This window comes from Apium graveolens, chromosome 4 (assembly GCF_009905375.1).
Source record: "Apium graveolens cultivar Ventura chromosome 4, ASM990537v1, whole genome shotgun sequence".
NCBI lineage: Eukaryota > Viridiplantae > Streptophyta > Magnoliopsida > Apiales > Apiaceae > Apium > Apium graveolens.
In genome coordinates, this window is record NC_133650.1 from 275,508,173 (window position 1) to 275,529,924 (window position 21,752).

At 37.3% G+C, this 21,752-nt stretch overlaps 3 protein-coding genes across 3 annotated transcripts; 2 read left to right on the forward strand and 1 right to left on the reverse strand.

Annotated features, from left to right (window-relative positions):
* Nucleotides 1-9,699: 9,699 nt before the first annotated feature.
* LOC141721026 (uncharacterized) lies at nt 9,700-11,400 on the forward strand. The gene is made up of 4 exons (XM_074523760.1): nt 9,700-9,970; nt 10,130-10,200; nt 10,492-10,572; nt 11,156-11,400. Exons 1-4 carry the CDS (start codon nt 9,868-9,870, stop codon nt 11,177-11,179), a joined length of 279 nt encoding a protein of 92 aa, XP_074379861.1. The 5' UTR covers nt 9,700-9,867; the 3' UTR covers nt 11,180-11,400.
* Nucleotides 11,401-11,417: 17 nt separating this feature from the next.
* Nucleotides 11,418-13,908, reverse strand: LOC141721025 (uncharacterized). The gene is made up of 2 exons (XM_074523759.1): nt 13,623-13,908; nt 11,418-12,993 (listed from the first exon to the last, which is right to left on the reverse strand). The coding sequence occupies exons 1-2, from the start codon at nt 13,842-13,844 to the stop codon at nt 11,707-11,709; spliced, it is 1,509 nt and encodes a 502-aa protein (XP_074379860.1). The 5' UTR covers nt 13,845-13,908; the 3' UTR covers nt 11,418-11,706.
* Nucleotides 13,909-15,077: 1,169 nt separating this feature from the next.
* On the forward strand, nt 15,078-17,293 carry LOC141717156 (uncharacterized). The gene is made up of 2 exons (XM_074519264.1): nt 15,078-15,477; nt 16,631-17,293. Exon 2 carries the CDS (start codon nt 16,667-16,669, stop codon nt 17,270-17,272), a length of 606 nt encoding a protein of 201 aa, XP_074375365.1. The 5' UTR covers nt 15,078-15,477; nt 16,631-16,666; the 3' UTR covers nt 17,273-17,293.
* The last annotated feature ends 4,459 nt before the right edge of the window (nt 17,294-21,752 follow it).

Genomic DNA, 21,752 nt, shown 5'->3' on the forward strand with positions numbered 1-21,752 from the left:
ATCAGGGAGGTCGTAATTAAGATATAAGGAACCCAGAATATAATGAAGTGGAAAATGAGGATTTTATATTAAAAGATGACCCCAATTATGGGGAGTAGGAAGAAATATTTAGACTGAGAAAACAGAAGTCGAGCAATATAGGAAGAACCAGGATGGTACTCCTATTGGGCAATCCATGGACCTGCCTAAAACAAAACTTATACTCTTACCCCTAACCACCACCTTGAGGAAACAATGTGGTGTGAAATTCTTTCAGGACCTTTAAGTCGCTAAGCTGACCAAGTCAAGGCAAGAGCCTGGCTAAAGGAAATATAGGAATCATTTGAGATTCTAAATGATTGACGAATTACAAAAGACTGCTTTTGTCACTTACCCTCGTAAGAGAGAGACCACCCACTGGTGAAAGACCAAGAAAGGCACGGAGCAAGAGGTTATGATAAACTGATTAAAGTTCAGTAAAAAAAAATTCGAGAAAGTAAATTCCAAGGTTATGGAGAGAGTGTAAAAGCTTTAAGAGCCAGAACAAAGGTGGACGAATATGATGAATTATGAATCTAAGATTGTAAAAGTTGTCAAGATTCATCTGGAGGATGAGAATCCCAGAACGACGTGATGTTTGAAGTCAATGATTAGTGGGTACGTGAAATGATTGTAAGAGAAAGGAAAATAAAAAGAAACTGAAGTGGAAAGGAGCATAAAGGCAATAGAGTTTGAGGAATGATAAGGGAGTCGGGTATGAGGAATCCCTAAAGACTCGTAGTACTATAAATAGAAAAGTATATGATCGTCAGGATGAGGATGATTCACTATGAGTTAAAGTTGATGGTTGAAGGCATAAGAGATGTACATATTGTACCCCCTTTAAGTTGGGAGAATTCGAGGAAACCTTGAGATAGTTTGAAGGATAAATAATGAGACGCGAATAGACTGAGGAGACAAGAAAGTAGGAAATTAGGAAAATTGGATGAAGGAAGTGACCTTCAAGAATGTGAAGTGTAAGACCGGTGGCATGATACCCAGAAAGGGAGACGCCAGGTATGAAAGACATCCCAACATTGAGATAACTGTTGAGATAAACAACAAAAGAAAATGAGGATTTATTAAGAAGATGTTCACGTTGAACACGACCAATATCTTCCAGAACATCCATGTTATCATTACCAAATTAGGAAAGAAAAGCGGGTAACCATTGCTATCTTTTGAAGGCCATATGTGTTGACCTCAGTTTGAATAAGGATGCTATTGTGAAATTGGTATAGACTATCTAGGTGGGAATAATTGAATAAGACACCCTTATCAGGGATATATGACTTGATTTATCCATTGTAGGATGCATGTACCTTTTTAAAGGTGGAATTAAGGATAGAACATCTGTAACTTAGAATGAATCCTAGGGGAATACATAAAGGTTGGCATTTCACCCTTAATAGGGATAGTATGAGTTTTGACAGTATAAATTAGAAAGGATTAAGGTAAAACAACCTTTAAGGATGAACTACATGCTTGATAAGGCTCACTTATCTGAAGAAAATAAGAGAAAAGAAAAAATTAAAATCAGGTACTTCTTTGAGATCTAGAGTAAATATGTGAAAGGGAAGATCCAAGTGCATTGCTGGTAGTAAGTTATATGCATTAGAAAAGCAAATTAATTTTTCTTGGTGACTTTTCACATCCTCTAATTACTGGAGAAATATTCTGATAACAACATAAATTCTGAAGGCAGTTGTAACTCATTTACACTGAGAAGCCATTGTCAAAAGAATGTCAAAAGATGCGTAAAATAAGCATAAACAATTGAGGTGGACTTTTACATAACTTTATTATATAGTAGACTTCACAATTAAAGACAGATTTTAAGCATTTTTCTTAGTTATGCCTTATTTCTAAGATATACTGAAGTTTATCAGACTCTAATCTTTATCTGATCATTTGCACATGCACACTCCATATGAATGATGAAAATTACTGTGGTGATTAAGTTGTTTCTAACAAACAGTTAAGTATCATTTGCATAAATTATGAGGATAAGTTCTGATAAACGTTCTGATGATTAAACTCTGAAGAAACCAGTCAGTATTTGTGTTAAGGATCACAGAAACAGTCATTCACTTTTTGAGTACAGAAGCCATGTTCTGATGACCATTAAATTCTGATAATAGTCAAGTTCTGATACAAATCCTGATGGAAACTTTGATGCTTACGTGACATTATTTAATTACTTGACTCATTTTTGGTATTTATTGTAACGGTCATATTTTATCAGAAAATAATTAGGTAAGATTAAAACAGTGATAATCATTTGGTTGATGGATTGTGTGTTTGTTTTGGTAACAACATGTGAGTAATAATTACTGCACGTTTACTAATAATATTTTGACTGATTACATGCTGCCAGATGTCCAATGTCGATTCTGCTTCAGAATTTAGCCGTTGTAACTAGTGGAGAGTATATATATATATGAGAGATAAAATATTTTATAATCTTTTACCTACTTTTACTCTTTTCTAATCTCTCTTTTCCTCTCTATTATTCTCTGAAGCTTTTTTTTTCACAGGCATTTTATCAAAAACCTTGCGTACACACAACTTTTCACTTAATTTCTTACAGAAATGGCACCAAAGGACGTTATCTTTAATGGATCCAAGTTCGTCCCCAACAATTATATGGCTCTTCTCACAAAGGATGATGTTCCTTCAGATCTTCACTTTATCCAAGACTTTTTTGCTCATAGTGAGATTGGGTATGCTTTGACCCAACCACAATCACTCTCAGAAACACATATACTGGAGTTTTGGAGGACTGGAGTATATGATGATGGTGGTGAAGATGGGTCTCCAAGCATTATTTTCACTTCTGGGGAAGATGAGCACCTGGTTACCTTGTCTACTATTCGACAAGCTCTGCATCTGCCAGAAAATTGTACTTTCAATGCTCAGATTGAAGATCCACTGCTACAGAGTATGATGGTCAATCTTGGCTATGAGAAAAGTTTTTCCAAGGTGGGACAACTAAAAAGGCCCCACATCAGAAGGGAGTGGAGTTTCTTTTTCGACTGCATCATCAGAGCTTTTGCCAACAAATGCTCCAACTTTGATGTTATTCCAATTCTGAGTCAGCAAATATGGTATGCACTTCTAAATCAAACTCATTTTGATTATGTTACTGCTATTTTGGGTTTTATTGGGGATAGGATGAAGGAGGACCCAAATACTGTTTATTTTGCTAGGTTCTGTCAGCTTATTTATAGTTTTTGTTGTTCTGATAAGACCCAAAACTTTAGTGAGACAATACAACATTTTAAACTTCATAAAAGGGCTTTCACAGACTTGTTATCTACTGATAATAACAAAAACTTACTAAGACCCCTTCAAATTCCTGAATCTGTAAAACAGTTCTTAATAAACTCTGACCCCAACACATACAGACCCAAATTTTCTGAAGTTACACCTTTTCAACCTCCACCAACACAGCCTTCCAACTCTCAACCACAACCTACCATCAGAACCTATTTCCAACCAGCACAATTCTCTCAACCACAACCATCAACACCTACCATCAGAACCTCACCTCTCAAGTCCAAAACCAAACAACCTCTGGTACTTCTCAAAAGGTGCCAGTTGTAAAATCTGACACATCCTCAAGGCCCAAAACCAAAAGGACCAAATTTGTTCCTCAATCTCCACCAAGGAGAAAGAGAAGGCTGATTCTGAGAGATGAATCAGATGAGGATGAACAGGTCCATGTTTCAGCATCAGAACCTGTGACAGTAGAAGCTGAAAAGGTAATTTTTTAGAAGGAGGTTGAAGCTAAAGAGGTAACTCCTCAGAAAAAGAATGAAGCTGAGGGCTCTGGAATTTTGAAAAGGAAAAGAACTTCAAGTTCTGATGCTGCTCAAACAACACCTTCACAACCAAAGTCCAGATCAAAGAAGAAGAAAGCAGGTGTGAAAATTACACAAGCTCAAGATGAGGATGCTGAAGAAGCTTTGGAAGGGGATCAGGAATCTCTATTCTCATCAGAACCAATAGTCATTGAAGCCCTTCCAGCACCTGAAGACACTGTTCCAGACACAGTGATCACACCTCCTATCTCTCCGTTCAAAGAAACAGCTACAGTTGAAGATTCATGATTAAGTCCTGAAATTGATATTCAAATGTTACATACACCAACTGTCTTGTATCTGGAAGCACCACAAGCAAAGGAGTCAACTCCACCTGTTTCTCCATTAAATGTTGATATTCCTACTACTCCAATTCTGGATTTGGATCCTGAAACAGATGAAGTAGTTCCAGAATCTCCTTCAGCTACACACACTTTTGTGTTATCAGAAGATGAGGAGATGTTATCAAGTTCTGGAGACAGTGCTTCGGTTAATGCTCCAATTCTTGGAAATGAGGCACAACTTAAATTTGTTAAAGAAGATGCTCATGTTCCATGGGAAGAAACTCACAGAGGAGTTAAATGGACCAAGAAGTGGAATCAACCTGACTTCATTCCAAGCTCAAATGTTCTGAAAGATCATATTTCAAAAGCTGATGAGTTGCTGACAAATTCTGATTTTAAGACACAACTTAAAGTCACTGCTCTCAGTACTAAATCTCTTCAAGGTCTACACTCCACAACTCAAGCAAAGGTTGATAAACTTCAAGAAACAGCTGATAAGCTAGACATGGAGATCAAATTAGACAAAAAGAGGTTTATCAGACCTATTCAAGAGAAAGTGGAAAAAATTGAGAAAGTTCAAGAAAAGCAGCAGGCCCAACTGGATGAGGTCTTGCAAAATCAAGCTTCTCAACAAATTTAATTAACTGAGATCCAATCTTCAGTGGAACTCCTTCTTTCTCTACTCTTATCAGATGATGCCAAAAAGGGGAAGAATGTAGTTAAGTCCAAATGCTCAACTAGCTAAACTCTGAAGAAGAAGGATGATAAAGGAGATGACCAGGGAAACCCTAACAAGGGCAAAAGTCAAGGTCAAGGCAAACAAAGCAACAAAGTTTCTTCACAGAAACTAATTTCTGATTCTAGCAAATCTTTTACACAGAAGAATACAAGTTCTAAAGCTGTGAATGCTCAAGTTCTGAAAGCAAGTTCTGATAATCAAAGTCTGATATCAAGTTATGATATTCTGATTCAAGCTGGAAGTCAAGACTCTCGGAAGTTTTTATAAACTTTGAAGCTTAAGGGAAGAGAGACTACTGTCTACTATAAGGATCCCAAGATTCAAACTCTTGATGAAGAAATTGCTAAAAGATTATTTCTCAAGCATAATCCTGGAATGGATTTAGAGACTCTAAAGGAGGAGGAAGCTAGATTTGCAGCTGAGAAGACAAATCTTAAATCTAAAGCTTCTAATGCAAAGAAACCTCCAAGGCCTAAGGAAAAAGGCATTGTGATCAAGGAAAGGTCAACTTCTGAGGCTTCAAAGCCCAAGACAGGATCACAAGTTGAAATTGATCCCAAAACAAACGGGAAAGGAAAGATTGATGAACCAACAAAGAAACAGGAGATGAAGATTACTCAAATCCTGATGGATCCTGTGTGCAAAATGGTTCAAGTTTTTGATGATACAGCTGCATTGAAACTCTGAAAAGAAAGAATATAACAGAAGAATCTAAGACAACCTCTGACATAGCTCAAGTTGTTCAGAGTGAAGACATTTCAAAACAACAAGGTATAAATGAAACAGCAAATCCTGATCAAGTCATCAAGACATCAACCTTTGACAGAGCTCAAGTAGATTTGAACAAGATGACAATTGCTGATAAGAAGAAGCTACTATGGAACAAAGCTACTCCAGTGGAACCTAAGATCAATCTAATGATTGATCAACTTGCAACATTTGGGTTGAGAGCCAAGCAACCTAGAGATAGAGCTGGATTAGGTTCCGATGAAGAAAAGATACAAACAGGAGTAGAAGTTACTCTCAGAGATCCTTTCATGTTGACAGATAAACCATATGAACAAATCAAACAAAAGCACCTTGACAAAGTGCTGCCTGCTCAAATTGTGATGGATGCTCATGATAAAGATGATCTAAAAGAGAAATTGATCTTATTTCTCAATGATGGCAGAACTTATAGACTAGCTGATACTGATGTGCTAAAGAAGTCTGTCAAAAAGCTTCAACATATTCACTACCTTCTGGAAGTAAAATCTGATGTTACAAGAAGATGGTTAGAATATATTTTGTATAAGAGATCTTCTCAGAATCTCTGGTACAAAGGCTTCTCAGTACATTCCAAAAATAACTGAAGATGATGGAAGAGAAATTCCTATGAGGAAGAACTCTGCTAAGGTGGAAGTTATTCTGAAAGGAAAGTGTCTATGCTACAATGAAGACTCTTCACATCCTAGAGTTATCAGACTTGGAGATGGTCTTGAAAGAACATCTATCCCAGCACTCAGAACATCCATTTATCAAATTGGTGATAATAAAGATGAAGAACTGATGCAATTCAACGCACAGTTAGTTGAAGTTATGAGAAAAGCTGAAGACAAACTGGTAAAAGACTTTACAAGGAATCACTTTGGATTCAGATTGATCCAATGATATTGGTAAAGCTACATGTACTGTAAGTTGTAGTTAGTTGTCTAAATAAACTCTCATTGCATTTGTACTTAAATGTTTTTGACATCATCAAATCTATTAACTTGTATATTTTTCATAATTTACAAGTTGGGGGAGATTGTTAGATATATTTATGATGTCATGACTAATCTGCTGTGTTTAGTTTCAGAACTTAATATCAGGACTAATCAGGACTTACTGGAAATCAGGACTTACTGAAGTCAGAACTTATATCAGAACTTAAGGCCGTCATGATTTATATCAGGACTTAAGTGCGGGTACTTCAGATAAGGAATGCGGCTAATTTACAGTAGAGGATCTGGACTAAAACAAAAGAAGATATGTATGAAGAGTTGGACAGCTAGAAGACTTGTAAAAAGATAATATCTGATTGATATATTTTAGGAGACATAATTATATTCCATATCAATTAGAAGATATCTTGTAACTGTGTACTATATAAACACAGTTTAGGGTTTACATTATAAGTGTTATCATTCACGAGAACATTATTCATTGTAACCTAGCAGCTCTTAGTGATATTGTTCATCACTGAGAGAGTAGTTTAACCTACTTTGTAACAGAGCTTATTATATTCAATAAACTTGATTACTGTTACATACTTGTGTTCTAAATCGATTTGATTGTATAAACACTATATTCAACCCCCTTCTATAGTGTTGTGTGACCTAACAATTTAGCTCCTCGAAGTAGGTAGGGGTGCCACGGAAGCCTGCCAGAACCTCCTTCGGAGTAGGCCGAGCAGCCAGATCATCTCTCAGCCTCTTTTTCCCGGCCCTCATCTCCCGGACAGAAGCCTCGGCCCGGTCCTCCCTCTCCCTTATCTCATCCAGAATCTTCTTATGAGTCGCAGCTTCCTTAACATTGGCCTCCTTCAGGTCCTTGATCTCCCGGGCTAGATTCTCGGCCTCATTCTTAGCAACATTATCGACGTCAGCTTTCACCTTCAGACTCCGGGCAATGCAAACCAACCCAGCGATCCGGGAGTTAGCCTGCACAAATTACATGTCAAAACTAGAAGATATAAAGCAGAAAAGACAAGTACAAAAAACAATAAGGCAAGAACTTACAGCAGTCACATCCTCTTGCAGAGAGACCAAAAAATCCTCGAGAGGCTCCTTCCGGTATTTCTTCCTCTCGGCAGTGCTGGAAAAATTTTCAAACAACTACTTCCGGCGTGTCTCCGGAGTAAAAGTAGCCAGTAGGGCCTTGAGGGTCTCCAGAGTGTCCGGAGCCAACTCGGTCGCGACCTTCTTCGAAGCTCGGCTATCCGACTCAAATCAAAAGACTAACCAAATCAACCCCGGAGTCTTATACTCATTAGACCCGGGGGTTAGAGGGCAACAAATCAAAGAAAAACCCCAAAAAATTTCTTCCAAATAGTTCAAGGAACCCCACCTTGGACTCAAATCAAAGGACCAACCAAGTCAAACCTGGAGTCTTATACTCATTAGACCCCAGTGTTAGAGGGCAACAAATAAAAGAAAAACCCCAAAAAAATTCTTCTAAATAGTTCAAGGAACCCCACCTTGGACTCAAATCAAAGGACTAACCAAGTCAACCATGGAGTCTTATACTCATTAGACCCCGGGGTTAGAGGGCAACAAATCAAAGAAAAACCCCAAAAAATTTCTTCCAAATAGTTCAAGGAACCCCACCTTGGACTCAAATCAAACGACTAACCAAGTCAACCCCAGAGTCTTATACTCATTAGATCCCGGGGTTAGAGGGCAACAAATCAAAGAAAAACCCCAAAAAAAATTCTAAGTCGTTCAGTACAACAATAAATAATCTACTCCCCCATCCGGGTAAACCCGCATAAGGGAGTGAGAGGCAAATGATAGCCCATAATAATATAGGCCCATTAATAAGAGCCTAGGGCCCAATAAGAAGAGCTCAAGGTCCGTCAAGCAATAAACCTGGAAGACCCCAGGACACGTGGCAGTATCTACACTGCCCAGGTGGCCCGGTTCCGGAACCTTCTTACGGCCCGGATCCGGTAGTACACCAACTTATCATGGACATCCACGTGTCCTACAGTCCAGAACACACCTACGGTCCAGATCAAAGGTACAAACCCCTAAACCCTAAAGGGAAGCCTATAAAAGGCTAAACAAAAGGAGTATTAGGGGTTACTTCATCTTTACAATATATACAGATATACATAAACCACCTATATTCGTGTAATTCCTATTTTACCCATCCTTCTCCAAAATTCTTTCTCATTTTCACACCGGAGGTGCCGCGGGGACGCCACCCCCTCCGGTTCTATTTTGCAGGTGTTCATCCTACAGCTACACCGCACGTCGCCGTCATTTATGTCCAAATGGAGTTTGAGTCTGGGTCGAATAAGGAGAGGAGCCCGGGGTGATCTGGGATTATCACTTACCAAAATTAACTATGTAACCTCTAGTTACATAACCTCTAGTTACATATCAATAAATCAAACACGTATACTTTAATTACCTTGGAACTTGTAGTTATAACTTGGTTACGGGGAAATTCAAGTTCACGTATAATTATTCGATAAAAACAAACAAGGCCTTAGAAACTTTAGTCATTGAAAAAAGACGATTCAGATTTGTGAAATAATCCGAAGAGACTTGGAAATGTTCTACTCCCTCCGTCCAGACTTGGAAATGTTCTACTCCCTCCGTCCCAACCATTTATTTACAGTTTCTTTTTTGGAATGTCCCATCCAATTTTTTACATTTCAAAACTTACCAAAAATAGTTAATGGATCCCACCACTTTCTCATTTTTCCTTTCCTTTCACACTACTTTTACTCCACTATCTCCTTTTTATACATTAAAAATCAATAGGTCCCACCACTTCACCCAATTTTCTTTCTCTTTTTCACTATTTTATACATATTTTATACATAATTTTTTTTTAGCTTTTTGTACTTCTAACATTACCTTTTTTAGATAATTGATTAATATTTTTTAAAATTAATATTATTTTTTACTTTCCAAATAATTAGGAATTTCACCCTTTCAAAATCAAAACAAATGTTTAAAGTTTTTTCTTTTGAATAAAAAAATATGTATAAAATTGTTTGACAAAAAAAAACACAAAATGTATAAAGTTACAAAAACAGCGGCACTAACCGACGTCGTTTGCTAATCTCCTGGACTACGAAACGAGTGCAGTGCTGTGCGGCCATCGCCATTCCCGATTGTTCTTGAATCAACACACACAATTATACATACAAATATCCATACAAGATCTCTATATATAATCCCGAACTCATACACCAAGCTACAACGAATAAATGGCTTCATCTATAACGGCTCGTCAAGCTCTAAACCTGACTCGGCTCTCTGCTTCGCGATCAGCTTCTCAAATTCAGCGCCGCGGCTTCTCCGGCGCCGCCGGTAACATATTTGAATACCCTTTTCGTTCTTTTATCCAAAGCTCCTATCTTTTTTATGTATTGAATTGTGTGTGAATATTTTTGTAATTAATTGTAGAGATGGTGAAATGTTTTCTTTTTTTGTGATATGTGTGTTTAATTTTGTGTGTAATTGTATTAGATCATCATGGTCCTCCAAAGGTTAATTGTTGGGAAGCTCCAATGAGTCCGTCGACATGGAAGGAAGAGCATGTGAGTATATATTTGAATGCTTGTGTGTATGTTATTATGGCATTTGAATTTGATCAAGAAGTTGGCAAGTTTGGGTTTTTATTGTTCGACACGTGAAATTTTATTATTACGGTGAATGGAAATAGTGAGCTTGAGTATGATGGTAGATGGTGTTTGGAGATTAAAGCTTGATTGTATTTGCATTTATGAAAATTTTGGGTTTGAGAAGGTTTTGTGGAGTGATTATTGGAGGATGTGTTTGTTTTAATTTAGATTTAGGGCTTTCGACTAATGCTAATTTTTTATTTGCAGTTTGTAATTGTTTCATTGTCTGGATGGGGTCTTGTTCTCTTTGGTGGATATAAAGCGTTCTCTGGAGGCAAGAAGGAAGAGGTACTAACTTTTTCTTTATTTGGAAATTTTGAGACCCTATTTTATTATGTTTATGGTTAAAAAGTTTGGCATCGTAAGCTGAGAAGTTGATGACACTCGGAGGTTGCTGTTGTTGTAAGCTGAAGTGAGTTCGTGTTACAATTACATAATGCACGAGCTTTTATTGATTGGAAATGAAGAACTCAGCCTTTGTTTGTATCAATTTCTTTTTATAACTTTTTGTTTAAAAGTTCTAGTAAACATGATTTATTTATTTATTTTGAATAATTTACTTGAAGAGTAGCAACACTCTTCTCTTTTTTCAAACGGTTCTTCTAGTTTGATGTCATTTCTAATTTATTAACCATACTTTGAGATTGATGGGGATTTAATGACTAGAAGTTGGGATAATCTTCCTTGCAAGGTTATTACAGTTAACAGATTCTATTAGGGGCTATCAGCTTTTTTAAGTTGGTTACTAGAGCCCTATAGTCAATAATTGGGACCATGGTTACTGTATATTATAAATGGTTATTATATTATTGTGCCATATGATATTTGTTTTTGACTCGATCTTCACATTTGTTTTGTTTTGTAATTGCAGAAACAGCCGGAGGCAGCAAAGTAGAGCTGGTGTGTAGTGTTAACTTAACATGAAGTTTCTTCATAATAATGTATTTGCAGTGAACTAATCTCTAAGAATCTTGTTTGTTTTTTTGCTCGAGATGGATTTTCTCTCATCGTTTAGTTGTATGACTATGGAATACCCGTATGATGAGATTTTTGATGCCATTATGGCGTTACAACTTAAAAGACAAACCAATGTGTTCAACAGTTCGTTTTCACTTATTCTGTTTTCCGAATACTTTTGCTGTGTTCTATTGGTTAGTATGAACCCTAAATTACCTAGTTTTTAATAGTCATTAGATATCTTTCAGTCTGATTTAGAGTTATATGCTTATTCCTAGGTCTGTTACAACTTTAAATCTTCGGATGATTACTTTTAAACATGCTATTTCTTATCTGACAAGTCTGCATTAGAGCAATCATCCAGACTTTTGTAATGGCTAACTAAGATGTAGGTTTTGCTGTTATTTGTTAACTGTCTGCGCTATGGTCTTCCTACTTAGAGCTGAACTGCAAGGTTATGTGCATCTATTCATAAGTAGTGTCAACCTCCCAGTCTGAAATATCAGCAGTATTTTTAGCAATATTTCTTTTCTTGGCATTGGCTGCTTTGTCGTTACCACTCCTCTCTGTGCGATGTGTTTTTTCATTGGCTTGTGCCTCTGGGTGAACAATTTCTTTAGGCTTCTTTTTTCTGTCATCACTGGTAATCTTGCTTTTCAGTTCGTTGATATTTCTGTTCACCTGGACTTCATTTGCTAGCTGAGAAAAACTTTCTGGGATCCTATTCTCAGTGTTCATATGCATCTTTAGAACACTGCTTGAATGATCTTTTTTGGTTTTACTCTCTGATCCAACTTTGGTCTCACCTTTTGTTTCCTTACCTTCCTTCCACAGAACTGGTTTTAATAATTTTAACGTTGCATCGTTTTCATTTGATGCAATTCTGATGTCCACGCCTAGCAACTCTGTTTCTTCATGCCTCTTTTTCTGCTTACCATCTCTTTCATTTCTGAAGAATCTTTTTCCTTTTGCACTTCCGACTACATTCTTCTCTTGACCACTGTTTTCAAACTTACTGTTTGTAGCAAGTGTGGCACCGTCAACATCTTTTACTTTTTGAAAGTCAACAACAGTGTTTGCTTTTGCCTGAGTTCCATTTGTGTTACTCCTCTGGGTGTCTATTTTCAAACCTCCATCTTTAGAACTTTTATAACCCATTTGTTCGCCATGACTTTTTGCGGTTGTATTTTTGTGCGGAAATTCTTGTAGAGAACCTTTTAATATATGAGGTTCTTCTCCAGATATTTTCCTGCTAAAGGCAGCATTTTCAGTTTCTCTTCTATCTTCACCCTTTTCTCCTCCTGCAATTTTAATATAGGCATCCATTCGACCACCATTCTCTTTGTTAGTGCTTACAGTTTCATCCCTTCTTGCAATACCAATTATGGTGGTTAAATTCACAGCAGAATTTGGATATTTAAAATTGATATCCCAATTCCTAACTGGTAATTTAAGATCTCTCTTTAGATCTTCCGATTCAGCTTCCTTCAAGCTCAAAGCTTGGTCTAGAATTGATCCACGATTATTTTGTGTGTTTACATTCTTTTCCCTTTCTTTCATTAGATTAATCTCATTTTGTTTTTCTTCTAGTGATGACTCTATGGTTTTGTGTTCCTCTTTCAAGGAAGATATTGTGGATTGCATTTCCAGTATCTTGCCACTGAGCTCCGACTTCTGGTTTCGGAGAGTGTATAACTCTGATTTCAATTCTTCTGATTTACGTTTAGCTTCTTTTGCAAAATCTCTTTCCTTCTGTAACACAGAAAATACCCTCTGACTACTAGCATAAAAATAAACCAAAAATGCAACCAGCTTGTTTTATTGTGTAATATAGAATTGAGGTGCATTATCTTCTTTTATTATTTGTTATTTGTTTAAAAAAACTTCAGAAATAGATAAAAAAAAAACTTATTGAAATTATTATGGAATAGCGCACTGCTGATGTCTAGTGCCCTCGAAAAAAGACATGCGTTTTTTATCTCTAGTTCCCTCTAATAAAGCATATATGTTGGATTGATGATTGATCGAAGGCAAAAGAAGATATAAACCAAATTATCATATTCAGTATGTCTCGCTCCATAGTAGAATCTTGGACATACCTACTATGTCATAAACTCACAGGATGATGATTGACGCAAAGCAAAACAACATATAAACCAAATCAACATTTAGTATGTCTCGCTCAGAAATACGAATTTTGACATACATGTCACATTCGGAAGTAACACTAGAAAGTTGAAAGTAGGGTATGGAGGAGGTACCTTGTACCCTAGTGTGACTTATCTGATGTAAAATAGTCAATCACGGACAACTTGCCCCTACTTGAATGCATAAAGAGTGGAAGCAAGATATGAAAGTTGAAAGTATGAGAGAACGTTCACCTGCAAGTGTAAATGAAGAGAATAGAGTTGGAGGTCTTTGTCTTTGATAACAAGGTCGAAAACTCTTCTCTGCTTATGCTTGTGAAGGACCATCACTCCTATTAGTAAAGCTCCAAATGCAATAAAAAGCAGCAGCATCCATCCATATGGCCTTCCTGCAGCTCTTCCACTTCCACTGCTACTCTGCGTACTGTGTCCCTTGAGCCCTCCTCCCACTCCCATTACTTACTCTCTTTGGTATGTGACTTGAGAAAGAATTATGAAACAATGCGAATAACACTAGTAATATATAAAATGACATATCTCATGTTATATATGTTCCTTTTTCTGGTAAATCACAGCTTCAGTGTTGCTCTAAGTTACTTTGTATGTAATCATCCAACAAATGCCATCGATCTGCCACTGCATTTTTCGTGTCATTTTATTAATATTGACCTAAAAATGTGCATGGATCCAAAGACTTATTACTAAACAAATTAAATGATTTTCTTCTATATACGTGCTATTTTTATATGTTTTTTACCAATATTATATTTATGAAAACAATATCATTCCATGCACCTGTTTGTCAATTCCAGTAAGTCCACTTAATTGGGCTTAAGCCCATAAACACTTAGGACCGAATGTTTGGGGTCCAACTTATCATCAACTTCTTATAATGGGATAAGCGCATAAATAAAATGTACCTAACCCGGTACTTTTCTTCCTCACTTATCCAATAAACACTTAGGACCGAATGTTTGGGGTCCAACTTATCATCAGCTTCTTATAATGGGATAAGCGCATAAGTAAAATGTACCTAACCCGGTACTTTTCTTCCTCACTTATCCAATCTCTAACCTAGGCGCCTTTTTTCTCACATATCTCCGATCTCTCCTATCTCTCTCAGTTTGGCGCCCAAATCCCGTTCGATCTTTCTACAGCTGCTTCGATTCTCGTCAGGTATCTCCCCTCTATCTCGTATGCGTGTGTTAGTTTCGTTAAAATAACAATTGGTTTCGTGTATTAATCGATGTCGATGTCAATTGGTTTTGTGTGTTAATCGATGTCGATGTTTAGGTGCTTAGTTATGGAAGAATGTTTTATGTGTGTTGGTTTGTTTACCAATGTATTAATAAGTTTTCATGTTTTGTGATGTTTTTGTAGTATGGGTTGTGCTTATTATATAGTTTCTTTACCTCCATGTACTACACGGTTAAGGAGGTTAATTGGATAGGGTTAAAAAGTATGCTAATATGAACAATGTGTTGTGGTTAATCCTGTATGCATTTATTGAATGATGGGAATTTGTTATATTTATAAGTGGAGGAATGTTTTATATTAGAGTATATTGGTATTTTTATAAGTGGAGGAATTGAGTTGTTTAGTTCTTGTTTCAGTCATAGGAGATTTATTTAAGTTTGCTTTAAGGTTTAACCTGAAGTATTAATTAATCATTGATCGATGTTAGTGTTTTGTGCAGATGTCAAGGGCACAATCTAAGATACGGCGACGGGATCAATCATCAGGTGCGGCTCCTCCTGTATGTGCGACTCCTTCTGTATCATTCGCTGCCAAGTGGGGAGATGATGAACACGATTTATTTGTGAGGCTATGTTATGGTGAGGTTGTTAAAGACAACAGGCCTAACACCACTTTGAACAAAGAAGGTTGGAATGCTGTGTATCACCAATTTGCTGCTCGTTCAGGAAAAGATCCCGTTTGGGATTTAAGAAAACTTAAGAATCATTGGGATGCGATGAGAGAAGATTACAATTTTTTTAGGAAATTGAAGTTTGGGCAAACTGGTTTGGGATGGAACGAGTTCACAAAATAATTTGAAGCGTCTGATGAATGGTGGAAGGAGAAAATTAAGGTACATCTTTTACAATTTACGAGTTTATTCAAGTATTTGCTGCTTTCAATTCAATTTGTAATATTTTGTTATCTGTGTTTGTTGCTCAGTACACTTCTCATATTATTCGTGGACCTTTGACATGGTTGATGGTACTAACTGCAAATCTATGTGCATCTAATTAAATGACTTTGGAGGTCAAAATTGAATTTATGTTTTCTTAAAACACAAATTGCCATGTTTGATGGTAGTTATACTAAATGTGTTTGTAATGTTTAAGTTTGAATAGGGTCTGGTACAGGGAGAGTAAATTATGTGCGTTCCAACTTTTTTTAAGAACTCCCTGGGATAAACTTACCTACCTGGGAACTGGTGGGCAGCAGCTTCTTCTCTGCTATCAGCATGTGAATTTTGATAATGTTTCCTATTGGTTACCTCTACTTTGACTCTCGTTATACTGCTATTTGTGTGTGTACACTCTTTGTTTCCTAACTTCTATGTACCTGAAGTTGGATCGTGTCTTTATGACATCTATTATGAGTTTGTCAATTTTATAATTAAATTATTGTACTAGTCTTTTAGTTTGTGATTTATTTTCTCATACAAAATTTCAAGAGTTTCACCATTTATACAAGATTTTGTTACACTCTGTTACACCATTAATTGCCTGCAGTTTATTTGCTTATAGCTATTTACCTAGATATTTAATTTACAAATTGGCATGATTACCTACATTTGATTTGCTTATGGGCTGTATGACGCAAGTGTGCTTTTAAATTTTGCATTAGTTTTGCGTGTAGTAGCATTTACTGTTTAACTAGGGAAAAAAGATGCATAGATTATTTAATAACTTCTTGTCAGACACTCGGATCCCTGTCAGACACTCGGATCCCTGTACTCGTGTTTAAGCAGTAAACTGCAGCTCTTAGTGATGTACTAGTAATTGTTGTTAATTACCAATAATTAACAATCTCAATACCTTACTGTCAAGAGGAGGCTTTAATTGGATTATATGACATTCAACGCTTCCCTCACTCTACAAGCTACTGTAACAAACTTTGCTACACAGTGCTTACTGCAGATTTGTTGTTTTCTGTTCTTTTACGTTGTTCGGTCATTTCTTCCAGGCTTTTAAGTGATGTGCTCACTGCTTGTTACTTGTTAATTCTCGCAGGAGAATAAAAAATTTAGCAAATTCGGAAATAAGGATATGACGTATTTCGTCAATTACTATGATACCTTGTTCGGTGATATCATTGCAACCGGTGAGCGGGCAAAAGCTGCGAATAAATACTATGCGGTGGATTTAGAGGAGGGTGAAGATATTCCAGATTTTGGAGAAGACGATGGGAATGAAGGCAGCGGTGACAGCGACGATAACAATTATGAAACACCACAACCAGCATCGCAGAATCTATTTCCTACAAACTCTTTCAGATCTAGTTCGAGCAGTGGCCAAAAAAGAAAGAAATCTGGAGCAGAGTTCGTTCGGGAAGGGCTTGATGGTTTAGTGGCAGCCATGTCTTGCAAGAGTACTGCTGTTAGTACAGAAGACCGCACTTTGGACAAAGCAATTTTCGTGCTTGACGCCATGCCGGAAGTTGATGCGGGCAGTGACTTGTATTTCTTTACTCAGCGGTATATTTTGAACACCGAAAACAGGACGCTTTTTTTAAAGGTGCGCAATAATGAACTTGTTATTCCCAAGAAACTAACAATGAGATTTACAGAAGGGGGGTTGAATGTAAATCTCAAAACTTTTTCAAGTTTTGAGCAGTTTCAAAGGCTAAGTGTTTTGATGAACAGTTGTGTGTGAATTGCTTTGGGCAGGTGCAGACAGATATATATTCAAAACACAAATGTAAAGAACACAAAGGCTTTAAAAACTTTCCTGGTGGATTTGTTGTTCCACCAGAGATGTGTATTTCAGAAAATCTGTGATTCAAAAGAATTGATCACAGATGCGTCCTAGTACAAACTAGATGATTTTCTCTCTATGTTTTTCTAAACAGCTCTGGAAAATTCACACTCTAATTACTAGATGTAACTTGGTTTATATATCACCAAGTTTACAAGTGAAGACAAAAGTACAAATACAATTAAAAAGATTCTTCACATGTTTCTTCTTCATTTCTTTATCCAATGCAATCTAGGATAATCTATGAATCTTTGAATACTTCCTTGTTTGCACCAGAATGGAAATGCTGCATTTTCTTGATTCCTCCAAGAGGCTACCACATTCCAATTGTCTCTGTCAACCCATGTGCCTCTGTCAGCTTATGAATTGTCACTGTCAACTGCTATTGAACTGAGCATCCGTTGAAGCTTTCATCCGTTGATGGCTTTATCCGTTGATGCATTAGCAGTTGAAGCTTTATCCGTTGATGCACTCATCCATTGATGGATGTTATCCATTGAAGCTTTAGAGACATCTGTTGAAGCTTTATTTCTCATCCGTTGAAGGCCTTTAATTTATCAGTTGATACTACTCCACTTATACAAAATTATAAGGCATGAAATATTTACAATTAGCCCTCCTATTTGCATATCCACTAGTAGTCAACATGACTTATAATTTCCCACAATCATCTAAGAATTATAACTTAAATACAGAAACTGAAATATGCTACAATACTAAACTTATTTCTAAGTAAAGCTACGCCATTAACGGATAGTCAGAATGGTCTTATCCGTTGAGGCTACAAACACTAGATTTCTACTTAAGTGTTTTGTTTAACTTATCATCAAACTAATACACATATTCCTAACAATCTCCCCTATTTATGTCTACTGGAATTGTATGCATAAATTTGGGTTTAACTTGTTGATAACAAAACACTTAACAGATATATGAACTGAAATCAAGTAGAAATTCAAAAGTGCTGCAAAAGTGTATGAACTGAGATAAAATTGAAGAATTACATTATTTCCAAGGATGCTCCTTTAGGCTGAGCAGATTATTTTCTTTTCCTTTGATCCCTTGTTTTCTTCCCTAGCCTCCTGTCATTTTCCTCTACTTGGAGTTGGAGTTGTCTGTAGAATTCAGATTCATCTTCTTCACTGATGTCCAACTTAGATTGCATGTCCTTGAGAGTTTCATTACTGGCAATTTTAAGCTGGTCTTCAAGTCTGAAAAATCTTTAGACTCCTTTATTGTCTCTGAACTCCATCAACCAATGAGGTGATTTATGAATTTTAATTCCATGCTCAGGTATGAGTAATGTTCTGGGCAAAGAATCAGACTCCCACCAAGTTTTCCTTATGCTGCAATCTTGTTGAGAATCTCAGTTTTGGCAGTCCTGGTAAAGCCAGAATCCCTTTTGATAGCTGAGTAGACTCTAACCAAGGTAGAATAGCCTTCATTCAGAATTCTTTGAAGAGGCCAAGTCCTTTCCTCACTTCCTTTATACTTGAACACTAGCCTTTCTGGGAGCTGTTTGTATGCACTTATTCCCCTTACTTCCTCCAGCTCATCCAGATAGAGTTCAATATCTGTAAACTCTTTTATGTCACAAATGTGAACATAATCATCCTTTGAGGCTTGTGGCTCAGGCTTAGGTTTGTATTTCTGAGTGAATTTACTTGAGGTTTGGGGAGGTGTAGATTTGGATTTTCTTTACAGTTTCTTTGGTGGTGGAGAGGTAGTTAGGAAGGTAGGCAAGTTGATGGTGTCCCAATCAATAGGTTCATCTTTAGGGATGATTGGTTTACCATGGACATTTATACTAGGATCAGCAACAAAAGGTTCAGGAATGGAAGGTAGTGGTTTAGATTTTGATTGGGTTTCTTCAGTGTCATCTCCACTCTTCCTTTTTGCAGTGGCCTTCTTTCTGTTCCCTTTCTGCCATTCCTTTCTTTCCTCCACACTCTCTTCAATCACATTCCCCATATCCACATTTCTACTTTTAATCTTGTCTTCTTCACTCTTGTCTTCAATCTTCTTCTTTTCTTCATCTGGACTTGACTTTAGCTGTTTTTCAAGCTTTGCTTGTGCTCTTTTGTCAACCTTCAGCTTTTTAGCTTATTCCTTTAACCTCATGGTTTCTTCCCTCTTGGCTTTTGAGAATTTGGGATGTCCTTGTATCACACAGATGCTCTTTCCCTCTCTATAAATGATAACCATATTCATTCTTTCCAATACATCATTGGTCTCTTTGTGCTTTATGATGCTACCACCCAAAACTTTGTCTTCATCAGGTTTTGGAAGAGGAAAATCTACTTCTTTTGATTGACTAAAGTTTAGAGGGTTCTTTGTAGAGTCCCTGTTGAATCTAGTGGATGGCTTGAGTACCATGGGTTTCAAATTCGTGAAGGAAGTTTCTCCAACCTTATTCCTCCTTACTGGCTTGTGCTCCATAATGATTGGCTCAACATTTGTGCTATGTTTCATAGATAATGATTTTGAGGTTGTAGAGTCAAACACATGTTGCACCCTTTCATCAATTTATCTCCTTTGCTCTTTCACCTTCATTTTAGCTGCTGCTAGCTGGATTAGATCAATTTCATCAAGCTTTCCTTTGATTTGAAGTGTTGGAGAAGTAGTGATGGCAGGAACTAGCACTTTGGATATTTGAATGTTTGTAGATGGCTCCCCTCCCCCTTCTTTATTCTCCCCCTTTTTGTTATCATCGAGGAGAGGAGTCAAGCCTTGTGCTTTAGCCAGTTGCATGAGTAGACTTGTCTGAGACTGTTGATTTTGAAGAATGGTGACCACAGACTTTTCAATGATATGAACACTGTCCTCCAACTTGGTCAACCTCTTTTCAGCATCTGATTCTCTTCTTAGTCTCAGTAACAAGTCCTGCATGGTACCATAGGGCATGACTGAATCCAGCTTCTCAGAATTGTAGGACTTTAAGTCAGCTATATCCTTCTTGAGCTCATCCACACTCAGATTCTGCCTTAATTGCTGTAGCTTCATGAGATGTAAAGAATCTAGGTGGGCTTGAAGAAGAGCCTTGGTATCAGCATTGGAGGTGTTCTGAATAGCTCTTTGGATTGACATGATTTGTTTGACTAAGGAGACATTAAATTGTCCTGGTGTTGACTCCTTTGTCAATGCCCATTCAGGTAAATCTGGAATAGAACTGGGGCCTTCATCTCCCCCTAAGTTCATGCTTCCATCAAATGAAACAGAGTCATCATCATTAGAATTTACTCCAAATTCTTCAGATGGCTCACCAGCTGTAGAAGGCATCAAGTTGACAGCAGCTTTATCCCTTTGTAGAGATTCTGAAGTATGCACTAGGTTTAAAGTCTTTTCTGCCTCCTCATTGCCCTGAGTAGCCAACAATTGATAGCTGACACAGGATGAGTAAAAGTGTCAGCATCCAAGGAAATGTTGTCAATTATAGCTTTGTAATATTGCTGAAATTGTCTTTCCTTTTCAGCATCATCCACAATCATTGACTCATTGGCAATGGCTGGATCCACCCTTATACCTTTTGTACCTGTTTTTCTCTCAATTTCTCTCTTTTCTTGCATCAGGGACTCCCCCTGGCTCACACTCCTCGCACCCTCACCCTCACCTACTAAGGTGGCACTCCTCTCACTTTCTTTTGCCATGCTGGAAGAAATAGCATGCATATTTAGACTCTCAAGCTCTCCTTTTTCCTGGGAGCAACCCAGCCTCTCACTCAAATTTTCACTCCCTTCCCTCAAACCTAGAAGTGATTGTACAGTAACCATGTCTTCTACACTTGGAATTGATTCAGTTATTTGTGTAGAGATTATCAACGGATAGGGAGTATCCGTTGAAGTAGGAACTGATGGTATCAACGGATAACTGCTGTTAAGTTTATCCGTCGAAGAACAACCACTTGTCAACGGATGAGGAATATACGTTGAAGAAGGAAAAGAAGTAGAAATTGAAATTGACATAATTGTTGAATCTGTGTAGATTGATTTTAATTTAGGTGACCCAGATTTTTCAACTAAGTCTGAAAGAATTGGCTGATGATCCAACAAATCATCTAATAGATGATGATCACCAGTATTTGAGTGGGGCTCCTCCCTGAGTTGTAAAGAGTGAGAATCAGGAATTGATGTGAATAACATGTCCACATCCAGAGATGGTGATGGAGAATTTGGTGATTGATGTGTGTCAATTTTGAGAGAATGGGGCTGTGACTCCATATTTGTTGGAGTCACATCAAGCTGAATTTGAGAAGGCATAGATACAGGTGGGTGTATCTGTGCAGTGTGTGCACCCTGTGTGGAAACTAAGGTTTTGATCCTCTTTCTTCTTGTAAAGGCTTTTATAGGTGAGTGTGTGGTTTCAGTGTCCCTCCTCCTTT